Source organism: Carassius auratus, chromosome 38, assembly GCF_003368295.1.
Source record: "Carassius auratus strain Wakin chromosome 38, ASM336829v1, whole genome shotgun sequence".
Lineage (NCBI taxonomy): Eukaryota > Metazoa > Chordata > Actinopteri > Cypriniformes > Cyprinidae > Carassius > Carassius auratus.
In genome coordinates, this window is record NC_039280.1 from 19,685,451 (window position 1) to 19,711,896 (window position 26,446).

Genomic DNA, 26,446 nt, shown 5'->3' on the forward strand with positions numbered 1-26,446 from the left:
GCTATCTGTCAAAACATGTCATGTTGGTAAAAAAAGAAAAAAAAAAGAAAGAGCTCTCGGATTTGAAGTACAGCTGTAAAAAAAGATATTGTTTTCGACTGTGTCCTCAGGTATAAGTGGCAGACAGAGAGGCAGCGCTACCACAGAGACCTGGAGCAGGACGAGGCCTTTATCCCAGCAGGAGAATCTCTGAAAGATCTCATCAACCAGTCTCAGACCTCAGGCAGTGGCTCCGGGCTCCCCCTGCTGGTGAGCAATCAGAAATGCAGACTGTAGGGTCTTTGTAGGACTGTAGGTGCTCATTTTTCATACACCGTGTTCCTGCTCATTCTAACAGGTGCAGCGCACCATTGCCAAGCAGATCCAGACAGTGCGTCTTATTGGAAAAGGCAGGTATGGAGAGGTGTGGCTCGGCCGGTGGAGGGGCGAGAAGGTAGCAGTGAAAGTGTTCTTCACTCGAGAGGAGGCCAGCTGGTTTAGGGAGACAGAGATCTACCAAACTGTGCTCATGAGACACGAGAACATACTAGGTACACTTCATGATGATCTCGTTCATGTGTAGTGTTTGAGATTGTAAATCAGTTGTGTAACCCAACTCTTCGATCTGTCTGAAGGCTTCATTGCTGCTGATATTAATGGCACTGGAGCATCTACGCAGCTGTACCTGATCACAGACTACCACGAGAACGGCTCTCTGTATGACTATTTGAAGTTCACCACTCTGGACACGCAGGCCCTGCTCAAACTGGCGTACTCTGCAGCCTGTGGCTTGTGCCACCTGCACACGGAGATCTACGGCACGCAGGGGAAGCCAGCCATCGCTCACAGAGACCTAAAGAGCAAGAACATCCTCATAAAGAAAAACGGCACCTGTTGCATCGCTGACCTCGGGCTTGCCGTCAAATTCAACAGGTGCTTCATCGCTCTTCGTTCATTTTGAAGTGCTTTGTTGAGTCATTTTGAGGAAGTAACGTTTTCTTTGTTTGTCTCAGTGACACAAATGAAGTGGACATCCCACTGAGCACACGTATGGGCACCCGACGCTATATGGCTCCAGAGGTCCTGGATGAGACTCTGAACAAGAACCACTTCCAGGCCTACATCATGGCGGACATCTACAGTTATGGCCTGGTTATATGGGAAATAGCCAGACGCTGTGTCACTGGAGGTATTCACTGGCAAATCTTTCTTTTGTTTTGTTAAAATATTTTTGATATCACTTTAGTATAGGGAACAATTCTCACTATTAACTAGTTGCTTTTTAGCATTCCTATTATTAACATATTGCCTGTTTATTAGTACTTATAGATTCTCCATGACTATATTCTACATCCCTAATCCTGTCCAATACCTAAACTTAACAACTACCTTACTAACGATTAATAAGCAGCAAATTAGGAGATTGTGGAGTCAAAAAGCCCTGACTTGTCCAATCGTTTTGTCTGCATAAGCCCCGCCTCTTTCTTTTAATCAACTGCAAGCTTGCATTCAGAACTGCATCCAATCAGCAACTGATGGATAGAACCAAGTTTTCTGTTTTTGATAATAATTTTCATTCAGATCTGTCACTAATTCGGTTTCATTGCAACTTGAAGTATTTTGATCTAAAATGGAAACTTCCTGTCGTGGATGCTTACATTTAAACCATTCATAATTGAAGAATCCATCCAATGATTGTTTCCCAGGTATCGTCGAGGACTATCAGCCGCCGTATTATGAGATGGTGCCATCAGATCCGTCGTATGCGGATATGCTTGAGGTTGTGTGCGTCAAAGGACTGCGGCCCACTGTATCCAACAGATGGAACAGTGATGAGGTGAGTCATCCAGCAGATGGCGCCATGTTGACAGATTTAGTAACTATTAGTAGAGTTGATAAATATGTGCAGAAGAGAAATCTAATAAGAGTTCTTCTCCCCAGTGTTTGAGGGCCATGTTAAAGCTGATGTCAGAATGCTGGGCCCACAATCCCGCGTCGCGCCTGACCATCCTCCGTGTCAAGAAGACTTTAGCAAAAATGGTGGAATCGCAAGACATTAAAATCTGAGTGGTTTTTATTTCGTCTCTGACATCATTGTACCTTTCACAGAGTAGTAGGAGAGTCGGTGATGGTAACACAGCTAACTATGAAATATAGCAAGCTCTCGTTCTCTGCTGGATCAGACAATGGTGCCTTTGCTGCTTTCTGTGAAAGCTCTGTCATTGCAAACTTGGATGAGAGGATTACTGCAACGGACTGAAACAGTAGAGTGGGAAAGAATAACAGACCCCACTGCCTTAAAATACACTCAAGATTTTCTGCATATGTTTCTTTAGACTTCCTGCCATATGGATGAAATGCTGTTGACTTCTCATGGAATCTGTGTAAAGCATACTGTGATTTAATGTATGATGTGTAATATATTATAGTAATAGATTAACTGACAACAGAGCAAAACAATATGCTATCAATATAATCTCGTCCAGTTGTTGTAGACTACCTGATGTGTGGCATTTTAAGAATCATGATTTAAATACACAAAAGTTCTTCTCTCATCTGCCACAAAAGGTTAAAGGTACATAGATGCATGCTGCGTTTTCAGTAGATGCAGTTTAATTTGTCAAAATGGCTATTGCTTAAACTGTATATATTGTTTGCGTTTTTAAAGCATGCTATTTTTAACATCCTCAAAATAGAAAACATTCCCAGTGTGTAAGCCTTTGACCGTATAGTTTCATAAAGTGAACCAGCTACAGATACATCTGACTTTAATTAGGAAAGAAAAGTCTTCATACTGACAGGTCGAGTGCAGCAGCGATTTCTTACTTCACTGCGGTCAGTATGAACAGCCCTTCAAAGTTGCCAAACTTAGTGGAGTGTTTTTTTGGGGATCGGTTGATACATTCCCCGAGTTCACTTTATTTAGAGATGCTGGGTGCAGGTTTTTTGGTACGGATTACTTTGTGACTTTCGAGGATTTGGTGATATTCTGAGCGTATGTCCTTGCCAATGTTATGAATCTTGTTTGAACTGTGTTTATGTTTTTGAGGAGGCTGAAGGTGAAGGGTACGACTGTAACATCTGTTAGACATCAGTGCTTTTATATTTCAGTAAGGGCTGCCAAAATACGCTCTTGGTAACTGGTACGATCCAAAACACACAATGTTGCACAACATGTTTACAGAACTCCCATGCATTTTGTTTTTTATTCTTTAGAAAATGCAGTGTTTTATTTACTTTTTATTCTTCTCCGTGCCATTGAAAAGCCCAATGCGATTTTTAATAGTAGTTGAACAATTCACAATCGTTCTTTCCCCCACTATCTGGACTCTTAAAGACAGGATGTGTGAATATACTACGTGCCAGACTAAGGTGCTTTGTCGAACAGTATGCCCGGAAATGTCAAAAGGGTATCTTGATTAACACAATATGTCAAGGTTACTGACATGCTTACAAAAGGATTTAAAATATTCTGAAAATAAATAATAGATCTATTAAAGGAAACTTTATCTGTGGATAACTTCAGCATACAGTACGGTACGCTAGAGAAACACTAGATTTACTGTATATGAATATACATTTGTTGCTCTTACTATACAAGAAGTATGAAAATTAAATCTATGAAATTGTTCATCATCTGTAGCAAATGCTTTTCTGTGGCTAAAAGGGGTTTTTAAAACATTAGGTTAGCTTTTGACTGCATTAAAGAAAGTTTGAATCATGGCTATTCCAGAAGAATCTTACATTTTCCCAAATGCTGAATTTTGCATCCATGCCCTAAGGCTTCTGTACTTCATCCAAAAACTGAGAATGCATCACCTCACTGTAATCTGAGTTATGAAATATGTTGAAAGGATGTGTTTTTTTCCCCATTACTGTATATAAGCCTGTAGATATTTCAGTGTGCTCTCCCATAGTATCACCCAGCCCATCGCTATGTAATATATTAAATAACCTGTATAATTCTGAAACTGCTTTTTGTTTTATTCAGCCCCTGTGTAAGATTAGCCTCGAACTGTATAATATTTGTCCATGTAATCTTTAACAAATATAATTTTAGGACAAATTTTTTTCTGTGGGTTGTTTTGTTTGTTTGGTATGAACTGAAAAAGTAAAATACCTTGACATCCATTTTTCCGCTTATTAGGAATATCGTAGTTGTCACACTGAAACCAAAGGTAAGTTTCAGAATTGCTAGCTGTTATTTTAGTCTCTCAGATACTGAATGAGAAATTGAAGTGTTGAGCAGTGCAAAAAATAAAATAATTATATATGTTTGCCATCTTGCAGTCCTTTTGCACTTTTAGTAAGTTGCATGTTCTCAGGTGGTCTGGAGCATCAGTAGACCCGCAAACGTGTTATCTTGTGGGTTGTTGCTCTCTATCGTTCCCTGCAGCAGCTCTAGACGGAGTTCCTCTCCTTGCTCCATCCTTAGGATGCAGACACGTGTTGCAGGTGCACCCAACTTCCTCTGGTTCTGCCGCAAGGAGGCCGCTACCTCTCCACCTCTCTTTAATTGAGCCAGACATGGGCCTGGTCCAAAGTCCAGTGTTACCACAAAGAGGTAAGCACCAGAAGTAGGAGCACGAAATATGCCCGTTTTTGGCGAGTATAACTGTTCGTGGTTTAGGGTCACGCTTTCAAAAAGGACTGTACCGGGTCCGTTAGCACCTTCTGTGGTGCTGGCCAGGAACATAATTGGACTGTCTGGGAGCTGACGAAGCACTGTTTGAAACCAAATGATAATTAAAAGGCATTAAAATATGAATGCTTTGAGAAAGAAAAAGATAATGCAATTACAACTGACTCTCACTGGGGGTGCTCTTGTCACAAATGTCAACTAACATTTACTCTTGGTTCAATGTGAAAAACATTTGACATGCTTAATGTAGCATGTTAAATAACTACATTATTTCTGTATAGAAAATGTTATATTTCGTTATTTAAGGCAAGGGTCTCTGAAAATTTTGTTCCCACAACCTATTAATAAATGGTCATGTTTCAATTAATTAATTAGCTCATTTTAGTTTAATAATTGCCATATTGTACTAATTTGTTTCCTCATGGCCAAGATTGAACTAAGTCAAAGTGGTTCATTCATTTTTTATTTGTGGCCATAATATAATTTCCCCCCATCAAGGCTCCCTAACTATAAAACAACAGTATATTAAAATAATTTTAATGGGGCAGTTCTTTAATAGAGAAAGCCCTGTAAGTTACATTAGCTGTAATATTAAGAGTGTGAATACTTTTGCAAGGTACTGTATGTTTATTTATGTCCTTACCTGCAGACTCCAGTGATGCATCTCTTTTGAAGCGGTAATTCACTCGTTCTCCCGTCTGAACAGCTTTGTTATCTGCTCTCTTCCTTTGTTTCCTGTTTTGCTGTTTTGCTTCCTTTCTCTTCATCAAAGCTGACAGTTTATTCAAATCTACGGATATCTCAGGGTCAGTAAGTCCCTCTGTATTACTGAAAATGCTGTTAAAAACTCTAAGGTGGGTCTCAAGGTCCTTACGCAAAATATCCACCTCTGACTGCAGTTTCACGCCACCAGGGGGAGTTCTAGTGCAGTTGCAGCAAGAAGGACAACGATGTTTCTCAAGCTGTTTAATGTCAGCTGCAAGTTCTTTCACCATTTTCTCTAAAGTCCAGAAGTCATTATCAGAGTACTCCTCGGAAAGGTCAAATCTTCTTTTGATGCCCACCGAGGGCCAGTCTGAAAGCACTGAGGGCTCATCCGCTGCCATCACCTGAGGCGAAGCAGAGTTCAACATTGAGGCCAAACTGCGACTGTGTCCATTGATCTGTTTTTGCATATCTCTGATGCTTTCCTTCAATTTTGGTAAAGAGAAACTTATTTTTTCCTCATCAGACCATGCCATGACCTCCAAAACCTCTTCCCCAAGCAAAATCTCAAGTACATTCGAATGACGAATGGCATCCTGGAGCAAGGTGTTGAAAATGCTATGTAGTTGCTGGATCTCCTTGACCTTGGCACTGTCATGCTCTTGGAGTATATCAATGTCCTGCTGGTTGCCCAGAAGAGAGGCCTGGAGTTGCATCACACTGTGCTGTAACATTCTGCTCTTTTCCTGTTCAAAAGCAAGAGACTTTTGCACATTTTGTAGCCCTAGTTTCAGATCTTCCACAGTTGGAATCAAAGACAGACTGTCTGACATCTCCTGAGCCTTACGCTCACGGGCCAGCTTATTTTCATTCGCTATCTCTTTCACATTAGCTACAGTTTCTTCCAACTGGGTCACCGATGCTCCAAGCGCAATACAGTCACAATCCTCTCTTGCCGAACTTATATGCTTGTAATAATCCGTAAAGAGATTGTCGACTTCAATCTCCATCTCCTGCAGAGTGCTTTGGAGAACACTGATGTTTCCGTTCAGCTCATTAATGCGGTCAAGAACTGCTACCTTGGCTGCCTCCACCTCTAAAACTGTCTCCATAAACTGAACCTGGCTGTCGCGGCCAGTCTGGACTATTTTATCGTCCAGATCTTTCCAACCATTTTGGAGGTCCTCAATGTTTGCAGTCACTTGTTCATGGTCTTCAATCAAGCCACTAAGTCTCACTGTGTTGTTGATAACTTTGTTGTCCAGACGTGTGATGGCCTCCCAAACAGCTGTGCTCTCATAATACTGACTCTGTGAAGGATTGGTCTTCTTTTCAGGCCCAATCTTCTGAAGCTCCTCATCCAGCCTCTCCTGCTCCTGCCGCACCTCAGACATTGACGTGTTCAGCGAGTGGAGATTCACCTAGAGCAAGACACGCATTCAGTACAATAGTTCTGCACATATAACAGTGTCTCGAGGTTGAGTAAAAATTCTAACCTGTAACATCTTTTGGTTACGTTTGATTTTGACATCAATGTCTGTCTTGAAATTCGTCAGGTTGTAGTGCAGCATGGTTTGCTGCCAGTGGTGACTCGCTTCTACCTCATCGCGGTGGATGCGAAACTGAGTTTTCACTTCCTCCAGTTTCTGTAAACTCTCCCTCAACTCTGCCTCAACACCCTCCTGTGGATGGTGCTCCTCACCACCAACCTCCAGAGGCTTAGTGACCCTCCCCTGCCCCTGTTCATGTCGGAGTTGGGCCATGTCCCGCTGCAAACCCTGCACCTCCTGAGAAAGCCGTTCCATGGTTAGATTGAAACCGTCCAACATAGGTTGCAGGTGAGACATCACAGCGTCTTTAAAGATTGGTAGGAGGCTGTGGTGAAGGTAAGGAGTTTCAGGTTGAGGAACACCTTCATTTGGAGCATACGGATCTGGAAAAATAGAAAGATATTATGGGATGAAACCAAGACACATTAACTTTAATTTGGCCTTGTTTGGAGAAAAGCTTAAAATAGATATATTCCCATTATTTTCTCTGAACATTCTAAGCAACGTACAAAGAGGGGAATCCCAGCAACAGTTTTTGAGGATAAGAACCACATTACCAAAATAGAAATTTGATTCTATTCTCATTCTTAGATAATTTTCCCGGTGATGCGGTTTATCCTGTTTGACCTTTTGTCCTGCTCATGAGGAAACATCTAAAATATGTCGGAATGATTTATATGTCCATTTCCATTTCAGCCTGAGTCGTTCAACCGACCTTTGAACCTTTTAACTGACCCGTCATCAGCCCAAGGTCTTTCACACCCCCTGCATTGTAAGAAACTGTGTGTGTGGTATGTTTTGTTTTTGGATTTTGAGAACAGGTTTTAGTTAAGTGTTTGAAGCAAGAAGAGACGTGCACATCTACAAGTTCCCTGCTGGGAAGCTGAATATAGACATGTTCTCAAAACACTGTCTAGATAGCTTCAGAATTTATGCTCCTGCTGTTTTTTTTCTGTTGTAAAATCTAATATATATGATTGAGTCAACTTTTATTACCCTGACAACATTGTTATTATTAGTTGAACCACACTTCATACAAACACAAGCTCTGCCTACCCAGAACAGGGTAACCAGAAGAAAATTCTCTCTTCAGACTTCAAAGTTTTTTCGTTCTTTTGTCTTATTCTGTGAGAGAATGCACATTTAAAAGAGTCTCTCAAGCGTTATTTATGTGACAAATGTGTCCTTACATCAATACCGCACCAGCCGTTCAAAGTTTTCTCAGGGTTGTTTTGTGCCTGGATTCAATCTATATCTGAACCTCTGTCGTTTCCATAGAACATGACATCACACTCACAACCATACAATGTTTGTATGGGGGACTTATTTCCCAGGGAAAGAGGATATCCTGTGCAGGAACTAGTAATGAGAAGGCACAGTGAGGAGGAGATTTCATAGCAGAGGAATGGAGGTTTTCGCCCAGTCTGCAACATTATTTACTGTTCTGTTAATCCGGCATCCTCTGGACAGAACAGAAGGATGTACGAGAGACCGGCTCTGGACGAGACAGACAGAATAATATCTCTGACAATGCATATTACAACCAAAGGAAGTGTCCGGCAAGCAACTTTCTGGTGCGGACAACACACGTGATTTGTTTTCTAGTGTTTGGATGTACAACAGAGTGAAAATAGAGACCTATTGAATATATATTACAAGAGAAAGTTATGGAGGAAAGGGGATTTTCACATACTCTACAAAAAAACACCAATTAACTGCCAATTTTGAAGCCTAAAGGTAGGTTATAAATAATGGACACCATGGTCACATTACTTCAGCGTCAAATCAATTAAGCTTCTCAAACTTTTCTGTCTTTATTTAAAATCTACAGGTTGGAAAGTTTGAGTTTGAATAGTTTCAACAGTGCACGGATAAACACAAGAAGACTAAAAGTGGACTATAGAGTAAATGAGTTGACCAGTTTGGCATGTTGATGTTTCATGTCAACATCTGCAATCCCATTTAGCAATTTGTTAGCAAGTTCTATGTGGTCTAAGCAAAGTCTACGAGGAATATTGCATATAAAATTGAACATACCTCTCCTCTCAGAGTGGTCATTGCTAGCATGACGGCCATGCTCATAGTCATCGGTGGGCTCTGCTGCAGTTTGATTCTCTACATCAGGTTGTTGAGCTTCATATGGTTGACCGCCAAACATTTGATAATCATTCTGCTCTCCGTTCTCCTGAGTTGGTTTGAGATGTCCTAAGAAAAGAGAAGGAAAAACATCAGTGTCAAATCAAACATGACATTGTGATTGTATTGATTGATGATACCATTGCCATCATGTGCACTTTGACCTGTGCATTTGAATCTCAGGAAGGTCATTAGTAGGAGTACTTGGTATCAGATTGATCAGGAGCATGGGAATTTCCAAGTTTGCGTCCGAAGCCTTTGTTTGTGTCCCTACAACTAACTCGAAGGATTATTTTTAGAGATGTGGATTTGACGCCCTCCTGTGAATCATGTTATTATTCTAGCGTGCTCCAGTGCATGTGTGTATTATTGTTTTGTCCATGCTTGGACTGAAGCACAGTCTGTGTGGGCTCGCCCCGTGCCTTCAGAATGCTCATACGCCCTTTTCCGTCCTCCCATGTGGGGCAATAACATTCTCATAGCCAGCTAATAATTGCACAAACGCTTTTTTCTTTTCCTCAGTTTGTTTCAGCAGCCAGTCTGTGACAGTCTGTTACAGGTATATAGTCATGCATGGCTAGAATGCCGTATTTGCCAATCAGCATGCAAAGAAGCAGCTATCCATGTTGTATTAGTTCATTCAATTACAGATGGCAAAACGGTAGATCTTTAACTTATTTAAAGATGAAAGAGTTTTTACACCGTCTGTCTGTTGCTTCATGTCCCTCTGGATGTGCTGTGCTTGCTATGCTAGGGTCTTCAGATTCTGAGAAGTGGCCGTCTTTCACAGAGCAAAGAAAAAACGGAGACAAAGAAAATTGCCTGGTTTAGCCGTTCTTGTTTTCAAGAACATGTGGCACCTCACTAGTGAAAAGCTCCTTTTACAAAAGCCATTTTGCATCGGTTTAGGACAATCTTGTCCAAAAAACATGAAAGAGCCATGCATGGTCATTAGAAGGGAGATGTTTATATATGTTTGGACAAGCAGTGTATTCAGATCTTTAATCTTGTTACATGTACACGAGAGAGGAGTAACATCATGTCAATCATTTGGAAATGGAAATAGAAGTGTAGAATCAAACAAGTATATCGCTGACTTACAAAGCAAGTCAGGCGTGGTATTGCAAGCACTTCTTGTTCTTGATTCCAATATCACATTAAAGGGTTAGTTCACCCAAAAAATGAAATTTAGCCTGTGTTTTACTCACCCTCAAGGCATCCTAGATGTATATGACTTCCTTCCTTCTTTTAGACAAATCCAGTCAGAGTTATATAAAAAAAAATTGTCCTGGCTATTCAAAGCTCTATCATTGCAGTCAGCGGGTGTCACAGTTGACCAGTCCAAAATTCATCAAATAAAGCGAAAGCATCCATAATAAAACAAGGCCCAGTCGGCTCCGGGAGGACTGAATAAAGGTCTCCTATTGTGAATCCATAAATTTTTTTAACGAAAATATCCATATTTGAAATGTAATAAACACTTTTCTCTCACTTCTGGTATCTGTCATATGCGGACGGATAACGAATGATGTATGCGCAGCATGCACCCTCTGAGACATGCTAGTCTAGTGAGATTGTGTATACGAGCAAAGGTAGCAGTTTCCTTACTTTAGCCATGGAAAACCAGCCTCATTTTGGTTTATATTGAAATCCGCAGACAAATATAATTTTTTTCTTTTATACAAATCCTCGGTTTGTATTTCTAATTCATGACTGACATTTTTTGTTCTCTCTCCTCATTTGTCACTAATCACGTAATGTCGACAGATGTGAGAGAAAAGTGTCTTATGTTTTAAATATGGATATTTTTCATATAAAAACACATGGATATGCTACAGGAGGACTTTATTTACCGCTCGGAGCGGTGTGTGCCATGTTTTCTTTTGGATGTGTGCACTTTATTTGACAACTTGTGGACTGTTCAACTGTAACACTGCTGACTGCAATGATAGAGCTTGGAATAGCCAGGAAAATGTTTTATATAACTCAGACTTGATTCGTCTGAAAGAAGAAAGTCGTATTTACCTAGGATGCCTTGTGGGTGAATAAAACACAGACGAATTTTAATTTTGGGGTGAATTAATTAACCCTTAAGTGCTGTTGTGTCAAGTCTCATCAGTACCTGTTTCCTCACAGTTTTTCCCAGCATGCCCAGGGCAGCATCCCCACAGCAGTGCAGTTTGGATTTTCTCCTTCTGTCTGTACACTGGCCGAGTGGACAGCTTGTACCTGCATACAAATTATGTTGCATAACGATAAAGTTATGAGATATAATGTGTTTTTATGTTAAAATACCTTTTCTATTCTAGCTTAATATGCATCAACCAGTAAAAACTCAATCAGTGACATGAGTTTATGGGCAGGACTAGCTGTTTGTTCAACCAATGCACTTTTTCATCAATTTATAGGTTCCAGAAGTGTTTTTCCCATTAATTTTTCTTTAGGGGTTTTAAAAAGGCTTTGTTTAGGAGTTAAACATTATGAACCAAACCAGCCAGCTAGGAGATGAATTACAACATTACAAACTTTAATTTGAAGAAGAAAAAATAAATAAATAGGTGGACAACAAGACAATGGTAAGACTGTGTATATCTTTATTGAGACGAACTACAATCCTATAAAACATTGAGAAATAATATAATGAAATTAAAAACTAAAATATATAACTATTGATTTAAAGATACTCATTCGGCACAATGTATTTCTCGTAATTACATAACTCAGATTGAGAATTGATTATTTCGCTGCAGATTCATGAGTAACAAAGTTATTCCACTGTTGAGCACAATTATTTAAAAAACAAGTAATGCATGCCAATGGATTCAAAAAAAGCATACAATCAGTTAACAACTTCATAGTTCATAGTTCTGTCTTTAAAACTTAATTTAATTAGTCATCATGCAAAATTTAATTCTCTGTTGAGAAAATGAAAGGGATTTTTACTTCCGGATCCCAACTATGGAAGGTGATGGAACAGGTGAGGGTTTTGTGCTTGTAGTGCAGAATCTACATTTCTCCTATTTTAGTTTTAAAATATAATGTATTACTTACATGACTAGCTGGCAGTCTGGGGTGCGGTTAGGACAAGGACTCTGGGACCTTATGGTGTACTTCTCAGTTCCACAATATACTACCACAGTAACAGCCTGCTTGTGAACAAACGCACACCAATTCCTGGAAGGGAGAGTGAACGTCAGCCGCACAACTTGTTAAGTATACTCTGTAGTTAGGAAACATCGGAAGTATCTAGTTCGGTCAAGGCCAGAGGTTCATTGTAACCAATTAGCAATAAAATAGTTATTTTTGCATACTTGTGTTTAGCTGAACCTTCTTTCTCCTAGTTCTCAGGGTCATGCCTAAAAATATTTCATTGTCTACCGGCAAATATTAATCAACAAATGACACAGTAAGCCCTTTAATGTGTTTCTTGGAATGCATCCATGGTAATCACAAGGTACTGTAGTTTGATGAATAAACGGCCGGATGTTTTCCTCAAAGTTCTTGGAATAAACCCCATTTACAGCAACATTAAGAGAAAATATGATGTGATTCCTGTGATTCCATTTTTCATATTGTCATTTTGGAGAGTTTCCTCCTTTATGTAAAAGTTATGTGACTATACAAAGCACATGAATATTTAATGAGGCAAGCACTGTGGCAGCTTATGATTGGCTGTTTCTTGCTGAACATCTTGACTTTTCTCAAACACTGTAAACCTTCATAGATAACCTCTTTTCAGGCTAAAAAGTGGTGCAAAACACCATTCAAAATTACAAGTGTGAAACATTAAAACAGTTCCAATCATATTTATGCAGAATTTTCTAAACTGATTTGAGCCTTGAATATGTTGAAATATTTGAACATTTGCAGCTAGACCCTGTGAAACTGGATATGATGTATCTAATCAAAGCCATGAGATTAGTGAAAAATAAAGTTAGAATTACCATTATATGTCCACAAAATATAATTTTTAAAACACTATTTCTTTAAAATGGATCGTTAGGAGGGTGACAGCAACTTCACAACCAACTTGAAAGTAGCATGCAACTGGCAAAATGAAACAACTGTATGCAAATGTTGGGAGAAGAAAGGCAATTATTACTATTCTGTAACGTACACACCTCATACAATCAGAATTAATCTAAAATAATGGTTCTATTGACTGGGTTTTAAAAAGACCTTAACCCATGGTTAGTTAAAATGTGAAAACCCTACCTTTGTTATTCTTGGTTATTGGAAATAAAAAATACTTTGTAATAACATTGCAAACATTGAATTCCTATGAACACAATGTGATGGCACACAGTTGCTTCCTTTCAAACCAGGAACCAGAGAATAGGTGTTTGAGTGCCAACAGTCATGACTCATTGATACTGGTGCTGAGATCATGGCATCCCTGATCTGGTCAAGCAGTGAGGGAGAGGAAAGTTCTCTATTCAATTCTCGATTGACCTGTTGAATACAAATGAGGAGATGAATAAAATTGAAAGGTCATCGCTTCACACCAAGGACAGAGAAGGTCCGTACCATGACACAGGTTTAGAGGTTGGTTACATTCACTGTTTGAGGGTGGCTGACCAGAAAGACAAAACACAGCTCTAAGATTTCATTGCGACCAGCTGTGAGGTCCTTTTCCTGAGGTCACGGCAGAGCTGATGATGATGAGCTGCAGTTATTTTAGAGCGGATCTTTGTCATGAATCTTTGTTAGCGTTAACACCGAGCAGAGATCAGAGGTTTGTTGAAGTTAAAGGCTGGACAGATAAGGCTCTGTGGATAGATGTATTTGGAAATGGTCCTCTGAGGAGGAACATCGTCATGCAATAGGTTGTTTTAACTTGCTCAATCCTCCTGATGTATGATTCATAGTCCACATGCATGGATCAAAACCTCCCTTACAAATCCATCACATCCACTGCCGAGTTGTGAATAGTTTTGGGTGTAATTGTTGGGTCTTTGGTCAATGGTTGGTTAATTCGTTCAGTGTGAGCTTGAGAATGAGAAACGCTGTCTTGGTCTCTCCATTAATCAAACATGAATGTAGGGCAAATCAGGTCAAGAGGACCACTTCATTTTGAATTCTGATGACTAAATGAATACGTCAGGTTGAGTTTTTGATTTGTGTAGCGTACCATATGGTTTTAAACCCACAGGCCATCATACATCTTACATTCAGCAACACTTACAAGCCAAAACACATCACAAACATACTCTTCCCAAACACTATTGGTAAGCAACAGCACTATTTATGGATGATTAGTAATACCTAATGTAGCGCTGTGCAATTAATCGCATGTGATTGTCATCAGTAAAAGCCAGTCCCATGATTAGTAGTATCATCACATCATCGCATATTAATCGCATTCGATTTCAAACTTGATATCGCGTAACCTAATGTGTTTTCGATTATTAGACTTTGAAACTTACAGCTTGACTTATCCTAGAGAGCTTTACGCAAGGTTTGAGCTAAAACAAAATCAGTTGTGTACCATACATGCCACAGTTAATCTTACATAAACAGCATTAGTGCTTGTCTCCAAATAGAAGAAACTTTGACAAAAGGTATACAAAATGTCAGAGTATCATCATCTAAGTGGGGATTCTTGAGTAACACACTACATTTTCTGGTAATGCACACAAGCTGAAAATGTCAAACAGAGGGGAAGCATATTGCAGATGTAAAGACGTTTGTCTCTGTTGTTGGAGTTAACACAAGGAATGTTTCAGAGTCATTCCTCTGACATTATATTTGTTTTGATAACTAAGCTAACCGTAATGTTCTCATTTATTAATAGGATCTGAAGGAAAAGGGATTAAATGTCTCAAGACAAGTTACCTAGAGCACGTGAATCACTTTAGTTTACAAGTCTGTGATTTTGCTTTATTCTGGGGCAGACTGGGATTAAAGAATTAAAGGATGGTGCACAACAGACTTGCCTCTCGCTGCCTTCATCTCTGGTTTACTTATAGCTTCTGTAACCCTAAGAAGAGGTTAAATCGAGCTGGAATGATCTGGAGCTGAATTCTGGCCCCCTTGATACAGAAAGAAAAACTAATTAGGCAGCTTGTGTCTCAATCCATTCGATTTAATTTTCTGTCTCCATTTAGTGAGTTCACTCAAAAACAAAAATTTTACAGCATCACAGACAGAAAGTTATGTACAGAACTGTGTATATTCAGTGTACATCCCAAGCCATAACATATTATGAGTAAGAGAGAAATGTATACACATGCCTGTATAAATCAAAGAGCTTTGAAAACCTGTTTAGATGTTTTTATCAGCCGACATTTATCCTACTGTATACATAGTTGAAATATTAAGGATGACTATTAATCAAGGATTTAGACTGACTTTGGATCCTATTGTACAGCAGCTGCCCATCCATGTCATTACTCTGATTCTAGTCCAAGAAATAAAGCTCATTATAAGCAAGTGAAGTGGTGAGTTTATATTGATTTGAGCACAAAAGGAAACAAGGATTTTCTTGTTTCTTTTCTTCTTGTTTTTTTTTAGAGATTGGTCAAGACCCAAGAAGTAAATTGTATGAAAAACTTTTTTAGGGCCAGGATGTAAGCTAAAGCAGCTTCTTGAGACGGACCCAGGATGAAAGCAGATGAACTAAAACCACATCAGAGAAAGAAGAGTGTGTGAGATGATTTGAAATATAGAAACCGAATACACGGGTGTGGAGAGAGGTACACATTCAGATGAATTCAGGGGATTTCTGGATGATTTGACTTTGACAAAACAAGGATTTGTTTCATAAGAACATGTCATTTGTTTTGACATTTGATTTGTTGTGATATTCCAACAGCTGTTCTATGTTCAGTAAACTTGAGAAACTTTGTGAAGTGAAATTTCAATTTAAGTTTTTTCCGACAATTTTTATTTAATTTTCCCCAAAACTACAAAACATTCCCTTTGTTATCCACGCTCAATGCTATTTTCCTGCAGCTCCCTCCAATTTTGTGCACCTGGGCATCAAACTCTTTCTTTGTCTCTCTCTCTGTCTTTCTTTCTATCTATTCAGATCTGTCCATGCGTGCCAAGACATCACATCTCCAAAAAAAGAAGGACTTTTCTTTCATCCCCAGACCGAGACCTCCCCTGAATTCCACCTGTTATTTAACAAACCTTTTTATGTTCCCCTAATCTAGGCTTTAATGATAAACATCAAAATATAAAAGACAAGTCACATTACAAAATAAATAGAAGCATTGCAACTGCAAATGCCATTGATTAATAATAATCATCTGTAAAAACATAAATTTTTCATTGTTAATTTCTGCATTTAAATAACTGATCATTAAAATAATTGAATGTTTCTGTAAATGAGTACCTCGTATGTTGTAAATATTGCTAATTCTTTATTAAATTCCTTTTTTTTTTATTTTACATAATTAGAATTCTGTAATTAATAAAGTAGTGTACAGTATTTGCTACCTCAAATCAAATTCAGTAACTGCATGAAGTGGATTTTCTGAATGGGGTCATAATGGGATCTTAATCAGAACCAAACCTGGTGTTCTTCCTTTAATCAAAAGGACGCCTTATTAAATACAAAGTGAGGGTGTTATCAGAGACTCAAGCCTGCTGCTGAGCAAACTGGGGTGTAATGCATGTATGCAGGTTGACGTAAAGAGTGACCCAGCTCTTGTACAAAGATTAAACTGAGTCTGATCTCAAAGCGCAGGAAACATTCGGCTCCTATCTGCTCCAGGTAATTAGGCTGAATTATAAGGATTAGCCAGAGTTAAGAGAAAACATATGGGCACTCTTGACACTGAGGAGATGTGAGGTTAGAGTATTCTTAGTAACAGGTACCTCCAAATGTTTGCTGGAACACCTTTCCTGTGTTTAGCTTCCACATCAGCAAAACGCTGATTGTACCAGAGATGGGGAAGATAAGAAACTTGAGGAAATGATGGAGAGGAGCCTAACTTTGCTTTGTTTTTGCAGAGATTGCTTCACGAGCTGCTCTGCTTTAACCCTAATGTGGCGTATTTTCATTTTTTTTTTTTTTTAGGATACACTGATCGAAAGTGAAAGTAAAGAAATGGTTACAAAAGTTAGCTTTGATAAGAAGATAAGAAACTTGAGGAAATGATAGAGAGGAACCCAACTTCACTTTGTTTTTTCAACCTCACAAGCTGCTGCTCTGCTTCAGCCTGCTCTGCTTCAGCCAGGACAAATAATGAGCTATGCAAAAAAAACAACGTTTTTTTTTTTTATGACATACATGTAATGAGATAGATTATGAGAGAAATGCCCTGGTGGACAATCCCCTTTTCAGCTAAAACCTCAAGAAATGACTTTATTGCAAAATGTGGTCATAATTATGTGTTTGAATCAAATGAAGCATGATGAATGAATGAATGAAGAACAGCAACACTTACCCAGTGCGAGGTAAAGAGCCCCCGGCTGATGGATCTGATGGGTCTGATGGGTCTGGAGAAAGATGTCCAGGAGTGGGATCATGGTGTCCATGACCAAGTGGATGGTGGACAGACCCATACACATCAGGAGTCTGCCTGTTTAGTCCTTGACCATGATGAGGTGCTCCAAACCCAACCAGTGGTACTCCGTGGTCCCATCCACCAGCGTCTGACATGTCCTTCAGCTCATCCTCCTCTTCTAGCTCCGGGTCTCTGGCTCTGACCTCACATCGTGCTGCGAGAAGCAGCCCCTGGAGTAGCACGGCCAACCTCAGCACCACCATATCTGCGTACTCCTCAAAACACACAGGAACCGCTACCAACACGAGAGGAAAAGATGTTGTAAAGCTGCTGCTCTCTGGTGCCTTAAGGAAACTCTCCACCCCCCATCTCGAAAGTGATCCTCTCCCTCCCCTCTCATGTCAGTCCACTCCCCTCCGTTCCCTGTGTCCCCCACCTCTATCTATTCCACTCCCTCATTTAATAGTTTCAAAACTCCAACAATCCTCGGAAATGCCCCCTCCCCCCCACGTCCAGCTTACTCCCCCGTGGAAAGGTCGCGGAGCCTGGAACACTGAGGCCCGTTAGCTCTCAGGCTTCACATGCTCGGAGGTGCTGGACACACACACTTGACTTTAGGAGTGAGGAAGCAGTCCATTTCTCTTGGCTGGTCACCAGAGGTTTAACACTCTTATCAACTCTTGCTGCTCTTGTCTCCACTCAACACAAGTAGCTCAGGAAAGGGATGTTAAAGCTGAATGCAAGTGTATTACCAGAAGATAAAAGTACAATGGTTTTTATACATAAAACCATGAAAGAGGAAACATTCCCGTACTTCTACGTGCTTTTTCTCTTTCTTGTGTGTTCAGTAGCAAATACTGTACTGTACTTTCCAGTAATCAAAGAATCCGAATAAAATTTATTATAATTTCTACCAAAATATTAAGGCGCACAACTGTTTTCAACATTGATAATAATAGGAATTGTTTCTTGAGGACCAAATCAGCATATTGCAATGATTTCTGACGGATCATGTGACACTGAAGATAAATTCTGCTTAGTCATTAAAGGAATATATTTGATTCTTTTTTAAATAAATTAAAATAGAAACCTGGTAATTTTTTAAGTTTAATAATATTTCACAGTATTAGTTTTTACTGAATTTTTTATCAAATGAGTGCATGCTTGGTGAGCATAAGAGACTTCTTTCAAAAACACAAAAAGATCTTAGCAACCCAAAGAACTCGATTTCTCTTGACATCATCAGAGTTAGTGAGACTAGCCAAGCTTGATTTAATTAATTTCTCATCAAAGAATCAAGTTGATCTGGTTCACAAAGTTTAAATAAATAAAATAAAAATATATAAAATCAAACGAATCCACCACTCAAAGCATATAACAGCATGTACTGTACATAAATCTATAAATGCCATTTATGTCCAGATAATTTTGCATCATTTTTGAAGATTGAAAGCCCCAGGCCCCGTTATGTGTAACTGCAAAGGAACGATGGATAAATTCTTCAAAGAAAGTCATAAATGTTTGGAACAGGGTTCTCATTTTGGGTTGATCTGTATCTTTAAGAGATATGAATAGCTAGGAGTCCCTCTGCTGGCAGCAGTCTGCGAGGAAACATGGATTTATGACCTTTATTGTTCAGTGATGAGTCAGGACGAGTCAGCGTTATAGTTGAAATAGTATAGTTTCTCTGCTTTACCATACTTACAGAAACAGATGTTTTAGTGGTTCTGTATAAACAATGATCAATTTTTTTTGTCTAGAACTCATTGTAGAGAAAAGTAACTGAATGTTTAGCATATTAGAATGATACATGGTAGGCTAATAACTAAATAATCTGAGCAGTCTGGAGGGGAATACAACCATTAGTGTGTTAAAATAGTGTTCAAATGAGCTCGGAAATAGAGATTGTATTGCTAAAAAGCGATCTAAAGTTGGTAATTTTCGAATCAGGGAATATAAACGGAAGAGTATGGCAGACTATAAAAATCAAGCCTCGTGCAGGACGCTTACTTCGAGTCACCAGTAGATGTCAACTGCTGTAAAGCTGAAGTGAAAGATATTACAGCATGTTGAATTCCTGAAGTACTAATGATATAGTGTTTGTCTTGATGATGAGAATGCACTTCTGATGAACGAACTGCCTTTTAGACAACAATGTCACACAAAATAATCAAGAACTGATTCAAGATAACTGTAGAGCTAACCAAGAGAATATTTAATAACTATGATATTGTGTAGTAATCTGCTGCCTTCCAAAATCATCTAAGAAATAATAGTTAAAGGAAACATATAACTATATAAACACCAATAAAATATATATTTTTAAAACAGTGTTGATATTAAATATTTAAATGCTTACTCACAGCTTGATCAATTATTACCAGTATTGTGCATCTATGAGTAATGGGTTAAGGTATATAATTATCTTAAGCCGTGGGTAGAGGGTGACTTAGGCTGTAAAGGAGAGAAAGCTTCCCCTAGCTGTGCATCAGCTCCAGTGCAGTCAGGAGCAATGGTTGATGCTACAGTACGCATCGAGACCTGAGCTTCAGTTGTTTTTGTTGCTACAGTTGCCGGTAACATACACAGGTATTTGAGCAAGGCTTCTGACTGTCACCAACTGATGTGTCATTTAGCACTGCCGTGCAAATTTGGAAACCTATATTTCAGCAACCAATCGGAAAGCCTTTCAACTAGGTTATGCATTTTGCTGTCATAATGAGAATGACCTCTGGTGGTGAACTACCTTTGACCTACAGTACTTGAAGAGCTACTTAGACATGTGTAGAGAAAGTGTCTTTCACAGTTCTCACCTTTGAACTAATTCTTTAGACCCAGATTCAATGAGGGGGGAAAACATTTAGTTTCCAGGCAACACAAGCTGTTGCAATGGTATTTTTTTTAAAGTCACTAAAACAGACACCATACAGGCATTGTGTGTGTCTCTCTCTCTGTGTGTGTGTGTGTGTTTGTGACATATCGGGACACAACTTTGTATAATGACATGGGTATGACACAGGTATTACAAGGAGAGGGTGACTTATGAGGACATAACCCATGTCCCCATTGGTTTATAAAATGCTTATAATCCATACAGAATTAGTTTTTTTGAGAAAGTAAAAATGCTCAAAGTTTCCTGTGAGGGTTAGGGTTAGGTGTAGGGTTGGTGTAGGGCCATAGAATATACAGTTTGTACAGTATAAAAACCATTACGAATATGGGATGTCCCTACTTTTCACAAAAACAAATGTGTGTGTGTGTGTGTGAGTGTGGGTTTGTGTTTGTAATGGCATTCCAGATTATGTGGCTATTTTCATGGTGAAAAATATTTGGGCTGAATTATATCATGTATTTATTAGGGCTGTCAGTCGATTAAAAAATTTAATTTACATGATGTTTCAATTAATCCATCGCAAAATAAATCTGATTGTGAAAATACCCATAAAAGATTAATATTTTAAAGCTACTTTTGTGAAATTAAACGATTACAAATTGTAGCTTTAGAATGAAATATTTTATTTGATTCAACATAAAATTTACAACACAAAAATTTAGGCTACAACGGCCTAACGTAAACGATGGAACAAAAGAAAATCATTTGAGGAACATCTCACATGATTCGAAATAATTCTGATATGGCTTCAAAGTCTGCAAAATTGATAAAAAAAATCATAATATTGTGTTAAAAATGTACAATAGCAACTTCTTACTTACTGAACTGTTGTATAAAATCACATTTAAGATTGGGATAGATTAGGACAAAAATAAGCACAAGTGTCATATTGCTCTTGTTGTCCGTGTGATACAGTGTTGTAGTCGAGACCAGCTCATTCGAGTCCGAGTCCAGATCGAGTCCAGAGAGGGTCGAGTCCGAGTCAAGACCGAGTTCAGAAAGGGTCGAGTCCGAGTCAAGACCGAGACCAGAGAGATTGGGTCTTTGACAAGACCTAAAGAAATCTTCAAGAGTATGTAAAATGTTTGGTGGAAACAATAAAGGATAAAAGGGCCACATAGTATGTGGTGTAAAGATAATTTTATTAGTATTATGAATTGTTACTTGTCAATATTAAGTGCTCATTTTCACATAACATCGTTGTACCACTATACACATCCATATAACCTTTCTAGTACAAGTAACATTACTGTACCACTATACCTGTAAATGTTCAACTGTAACAGCTTTTACATAACTTTTAACCTTGAAGCTTAACTAATGACTGCTAATATCCTTACAATGTATTGGATTATGTGCACTTTAGATGTTGTGAAGATTACAGATGGGCATAATTACCTTTAAAAAAAATAAGTGAGGAGACCATCCTGCTACCCAACCAAGCACGATGTGGTCTCATGATCAATCCACCCCGACTAAAAACTCTCTCTACTGGCGCAGAGGAAGCGGGGACTGACAACAGTTACCATTTTATCACTTTCTGTAACAGCAACGGATAATCTAATGCTAATTTCCCTGGATGGTGCATTTTAATGCAGGGTAAAATACACACTAGTCCAAATTTTTTTTTTAGTTAAGGAGGGCATACACACAAGAGCCGACTGACTGTCCAGGAAAATTTCATGCAAAAGTGTGTATGTGCCAGGGGAAGAAAGCTGGATGAAATGCCATATAAGTTCAATGCATTCTGTCAGACATGTTTTTGGGGGGAGATGATTAGTGTTGAGACAGTCTGTCTGTGTCTGTATTCATTATATAAGTTTATTAAACGATATTTGTTTTTTTTCTGTGACCATTTTGTCCTACTTTGTAAAAATAACACAGTTGAGAGAAATAATGTAGCAATGTGGCTTCCTGGAAAGCGGGATCACTACAGGCGGATGGCAGGAGGGTAACTTAAGGCCGGTGACACACTGGCTGTGTGGCGTCTCTGGCTGCTGCGTGCCAGAAGCGTGGTGGCTGCTTCGCGTTTTCTGTGTCTTTACACACCAGAAGCGGGCCTGCACGCGGCGCTTGGCGCGCTGCTGCTGCTGTAGGTGACATAGAGGGAGGGCGCCGAAAAAACAGGCTCTTGTCTTCATGACAACAAGATCAACTTTATTTTTTATTTTTTATTTTTTTTACACACCTACTGATAGGACACCGTCAACAGTATTGACGGCACAATAGAGTATGTTTGACAGGTGCAATATTTGAAAATCGTTCATTATTAATTTATTTTTTAAATTACATTTATATCTGAATTTATGCCAACCTATAGACTTTCAAATATCAAAATGTCATGAATTAATATGTATTTGTGTACAAAATGACATATAAACATATTTTACTTTTTTGCCTGGAAACGCTTCTAACATGCACGCGTGTCGCGTGAAAAATAGGCGTCGGTTCTATTTCTAGCATGCACGGTTTTTCCGCGCGTCTCAAGCAGGCAGTCTGCAACATCTAACCTGTTAACATGGGAGCCGAATTAAAAACAGACACGCCACGCAGCTGAGACGCTTGCGCCACACATCCAGTGTGTCGCTGGCCTAACGTCTCACGTCAAAAGAAAATCGCCAGTCATTGGATGTCTCAAACATACATCAATTTAAATAAACATTAACATACAGTAATAATCATGAAATATTTTGATTGGGACTCGAGTGGACTCGGGCATAAGTCCGATTCCTAATATGTTCGAGTCCGAGTCAATACCGAGTCAAAATGCACACGAGTCCATGACAAGACCGAGACCATTAAAATACGGTCTCGAGACCGAGTCCAAGACCGAGTCCGAGTCTCGAGTACTCAACACTGGTGTGATATAGTATACAGTATATATATATATATATATATGTATTTATATATGAGACAAAGCACATAGGCCTAGAGGGGCATTTTTTTGCACCAAAATCTTGAATTTTAATAAACTGTGTATATAGAACAATTTAAGAAAACACATGCAAATTGAAAAAACACCAGCAAATCAATTCGACAACACAAGTGTTGCAAATCATCACAACACATGCATATAACGAAACGCGCTGCAAAATCATCACATGCATATTAAGAAACTCTGCAAATCATCACAACACATGCATATAACAAAACGTGCTGCAAATCCTTCACAACACATGCAAATTAAGAAAGCTGCAAATCCTGCTGCAAATAGCACTGACCACATTGGAAATGTTTCAAGGAGACCCCAAAAAAATGTCAGACCCAGCTGGGATTTGCTTATCCTGCAGTGGCTACTGGTCAGTGGAGTTGTTGGTGAACTGAAAGGTGTTTTTTTTTTTTTTTTTTTTTTTTTAAACACCCTGATTGCATGATTCCTTTATCTTTTGGATATTATTGGCCTAAATAAGCTGAATAATTACATGATTAATCTAAAACGTTACTTAAGATGGCTAACTTTAATTTCCTCAGCTAAATATAATTTCAAGGTTAATGAAAATAAATTTGCAATGCTTCATTAATTGTTTCTTAATGTGGATGTGCTGTGAGGATTTGCAGCGCGTTTCGTTATTTGCATGTGTTGTGAAGGATTTGCAGCGCGTTTCGTTATATGCATGTGTTGTGATGATTTGCAGCGTGTTCCGTTATATGCATGTGTTGTGATGATTTGCAGCACGTTTCGTTATATGCATGTGTTGTGATGATTTGCAGCGCATTTCGTTATATGCATGTGTTGTGATGATTTGCAGCGCGTTTCGTTATATGCATGTGTTGTGAAGGATTTGCAGCGCGTTTCATTATATGCATGTGTTGTGATGATTTGTAGCGCGTTTCGCTATATGCATGTGTTGTGATGGATCTGCAGCACGTTTCGCTATATGCATGTGTTGTGATGATTTGCAGCGTGTTTCGTTATATGCATGTGTTGTGATGATTTGCAGCGCGTTTCGTTATATGTACGGGTTGTGATGATTTGCAGCGCGTTTCGTTATATGCATGTGTTGTGATGATTTGCAGCAGGTTTCGCTATATGCACGTGTTGTGATGATTTGCAGCGCGTTTCGCTATATGCATGTGTTATGATGATTTGCAGCAGGTTTCGCTATATGCATGTGTTGTGAAGGATTTGCAGCGCGTTTCGTTATATGCATGTGTTATGATGATTTGCAGCCCGTTTCATTACATGCATGTGTTGTTATGATTTGCAGCGCGTTTCGTTATATGCATGTGTTGTGATGATTTGCAGCAGGTTTCGCTACATGCATGTGTTGTGATGATTTGCAGCGCGTTTCGTTATATGCATGTGTTGTGATGATTTGCAGCAGGTTTCGCTATATGCATGTGTTGTGATGATTTACAGCGCGTTTCGTTATATGCATGTGTTGTGATGATTTGCAGCGCGTTTCGCTATATGCATGTGTTGTGATGATTTACAGCGCGTTTCGTTATATGCATGTGTTGTGATGATTTGCAGCGCGTTTCGTTACATGCATGTGTTGTGATGATTTGCAGCAGGTTTTCCTATATGCATGTGTTGTGATGATTTACAGCGCATTTCATTATATGCATGTGTTGTGATGATTTGCAGCGCGTTTCGTTACATGCATGTGTTGTGATGATTTGCAGCAGGTTTCGCTATATGCATGTGTTGTGATGATTTGCAGCGCGTTTCGCTATATGCATGTGTTGTGATGATTTGCAGCGCGTTTCGCTATATGCATGTGTTGTGATGATTTGCAGCAGGTTTCGTTATATGCATGTGTTGTGATGATTTGCAGCGCGTTTCGTTATATGTACCTGTTGTGATGATTTGCAGCGCGTTTCGTTATATGTACCTGTTGTGATGATTTGCAGCGCGTTTCGTTATATGCATGTGTTGTGATGATTTGCAGCAGGTTTTGCTATATGCATGTGTTGTGATGATTTGCAGCAGGTTTTCGCTATATGCATGTGTTGTGATGATTTGCAGCGCGTTTCGTTATATGCATGTGTTGTGATGATTTGCAGCAGGTTTCGCTATATGCATGTGTTGTGATGATTTACAGCGCGTTTCGTTATATGCATGTGTTGTGATGATTTGCAGCGCGTTTCGTTACATGCATGTGTTGTGAGGATTTACAGCGCGTTTCATTATATGCATGTGTTGTGATGATTTGCAGCGCATTTCGTTACATGCATGTGTTGTGATGATTTGCAGCGCGTTTCGTTATATGCATGTAATATAACCGCGGCATCCTGGCTAAATTCGCCCATTGGCCTCTGACCATCATGGCCTCCTAACAATCCCCATATCCGCTGATTGGCTTCATCACTCTGTCTCCTCTCCACTAGTAAGCTGGTGTGTGGTGGGCGTTCTGGCGCACTATGGCTGCCGTCGCATCATCCAGGTGGATGCTGCACACTGGTGGTGGATGAGGAGATACCCCTTGACTATGTAAGCGCTTTGAGTGTCTAGAAAAAAAGCGCTATATAAATGTAAAGAATTATTATTATTATTATTATTATGTGTTGTGATGATTTGCAGCAGGTTTCGCTATATGCATGTGTTGTGATGATTTGCAGCGCGTTTCGTTATATGCATGTGTTGTGATGATTTGCAGCAGGTTTCGCTATATGCATGTGTTGTGATGATTTGCAGCGCATTTCGTTATATGCATGTGTTGTGATGATTTGCAGCGCGTTTCGTTATATGCATGTGTTGTGAAGGATTTGCAGCGCGTTTCATTATATGCATGTGTTGTGATGATTTGTAGCGCGTTTCGCTATATGCATGTGTTGTGATGGATCTGCAGCACGTTTCGCTATATGCATGTGTTGTGATGATTTGCAGCGTGTTTCGTTATATGCATGTGTTGTGATGATTTGCAGCGCGTTTCGTTATATGTACGGGTTGTGATGATTTGCAGCGCGTTTCGTTATATGCATGTGTTGTGATGATTTGCAGCAGGTTTCGCTATATGCACGTGTTGTGATGATTTGCAGCGCGTTTCGCTATATGCATGTGTTATGATGATTTGCAGCAGGTTTCGCTATATGCATGTGTTGTGAAGGATTTGCAGCGCGTTTCGTTATATGCATGTGTTAT

The 26,446-nt window shown here is 39.3% G+C and overlaps 2 protein-coding genes across 2 annotated transcripts in view; one reads left to right on the top strand and one right to left on the bottom strand.

Moving 5' to 3' along the window:
• bmpr1aa (bone morphogenetic protein receptor, type IAa) overlaps positions 1-3,187 on the top strand; it is a 22,573-nt gene extending 19,386 nt beyond the window's left edge. The window contains exons 8-13 of the mRNA XM_026224637.1: positions 111-249; positions 338-530; positions 615-912; positions 993-1,168; positions 1,686-1,816; positions 1,921-3,187. Of these exons, the coding sequence (XP_026080422.1) occupies positions 111-249; positions 338-530; positions 615-912; positions 993-1,168; positions 1,686-1,816; positions 1,921-2,046 (1,063 nt within the window). The 3' untranslated portion in view covers positions 2,047-3,187. The remainder of the gene's footprint in view (positions 1-110; positions 250-337; positions 531-614; positions 913-992; positions 1,169-1,685; positions 1,817-1,920) is intronic.
• mmrn2a (multimerin 2a) lies at positions 3,167-17,876 on the bottom strand. Its single transcript, XM_026224635.1, has 7 exons — positions 17,409-17,876; positions 12,064-12,186; positions 11,135-11,241; positions 8,914-9,081; positions 6,823-7,259; positions 5,265-6,747; positions 3,167-4,704 (listed from the first exon to the last, which is right to left on the bottom strand). Exons 1-7 carry the CDS (start codon positions 17,729-17,731, stop codon positions 4,301-4,303), a joined length of 3,045 nt encoding a protein of 1,014 aa, XP_026080420.1. The 5' UTR covers positions 17,732-17,876; the 3' UTR covers positions 3,167-4,300.
• Between the last annotated feature and the right edge of the window lie 8,570 nt (positions 17,877-26,446).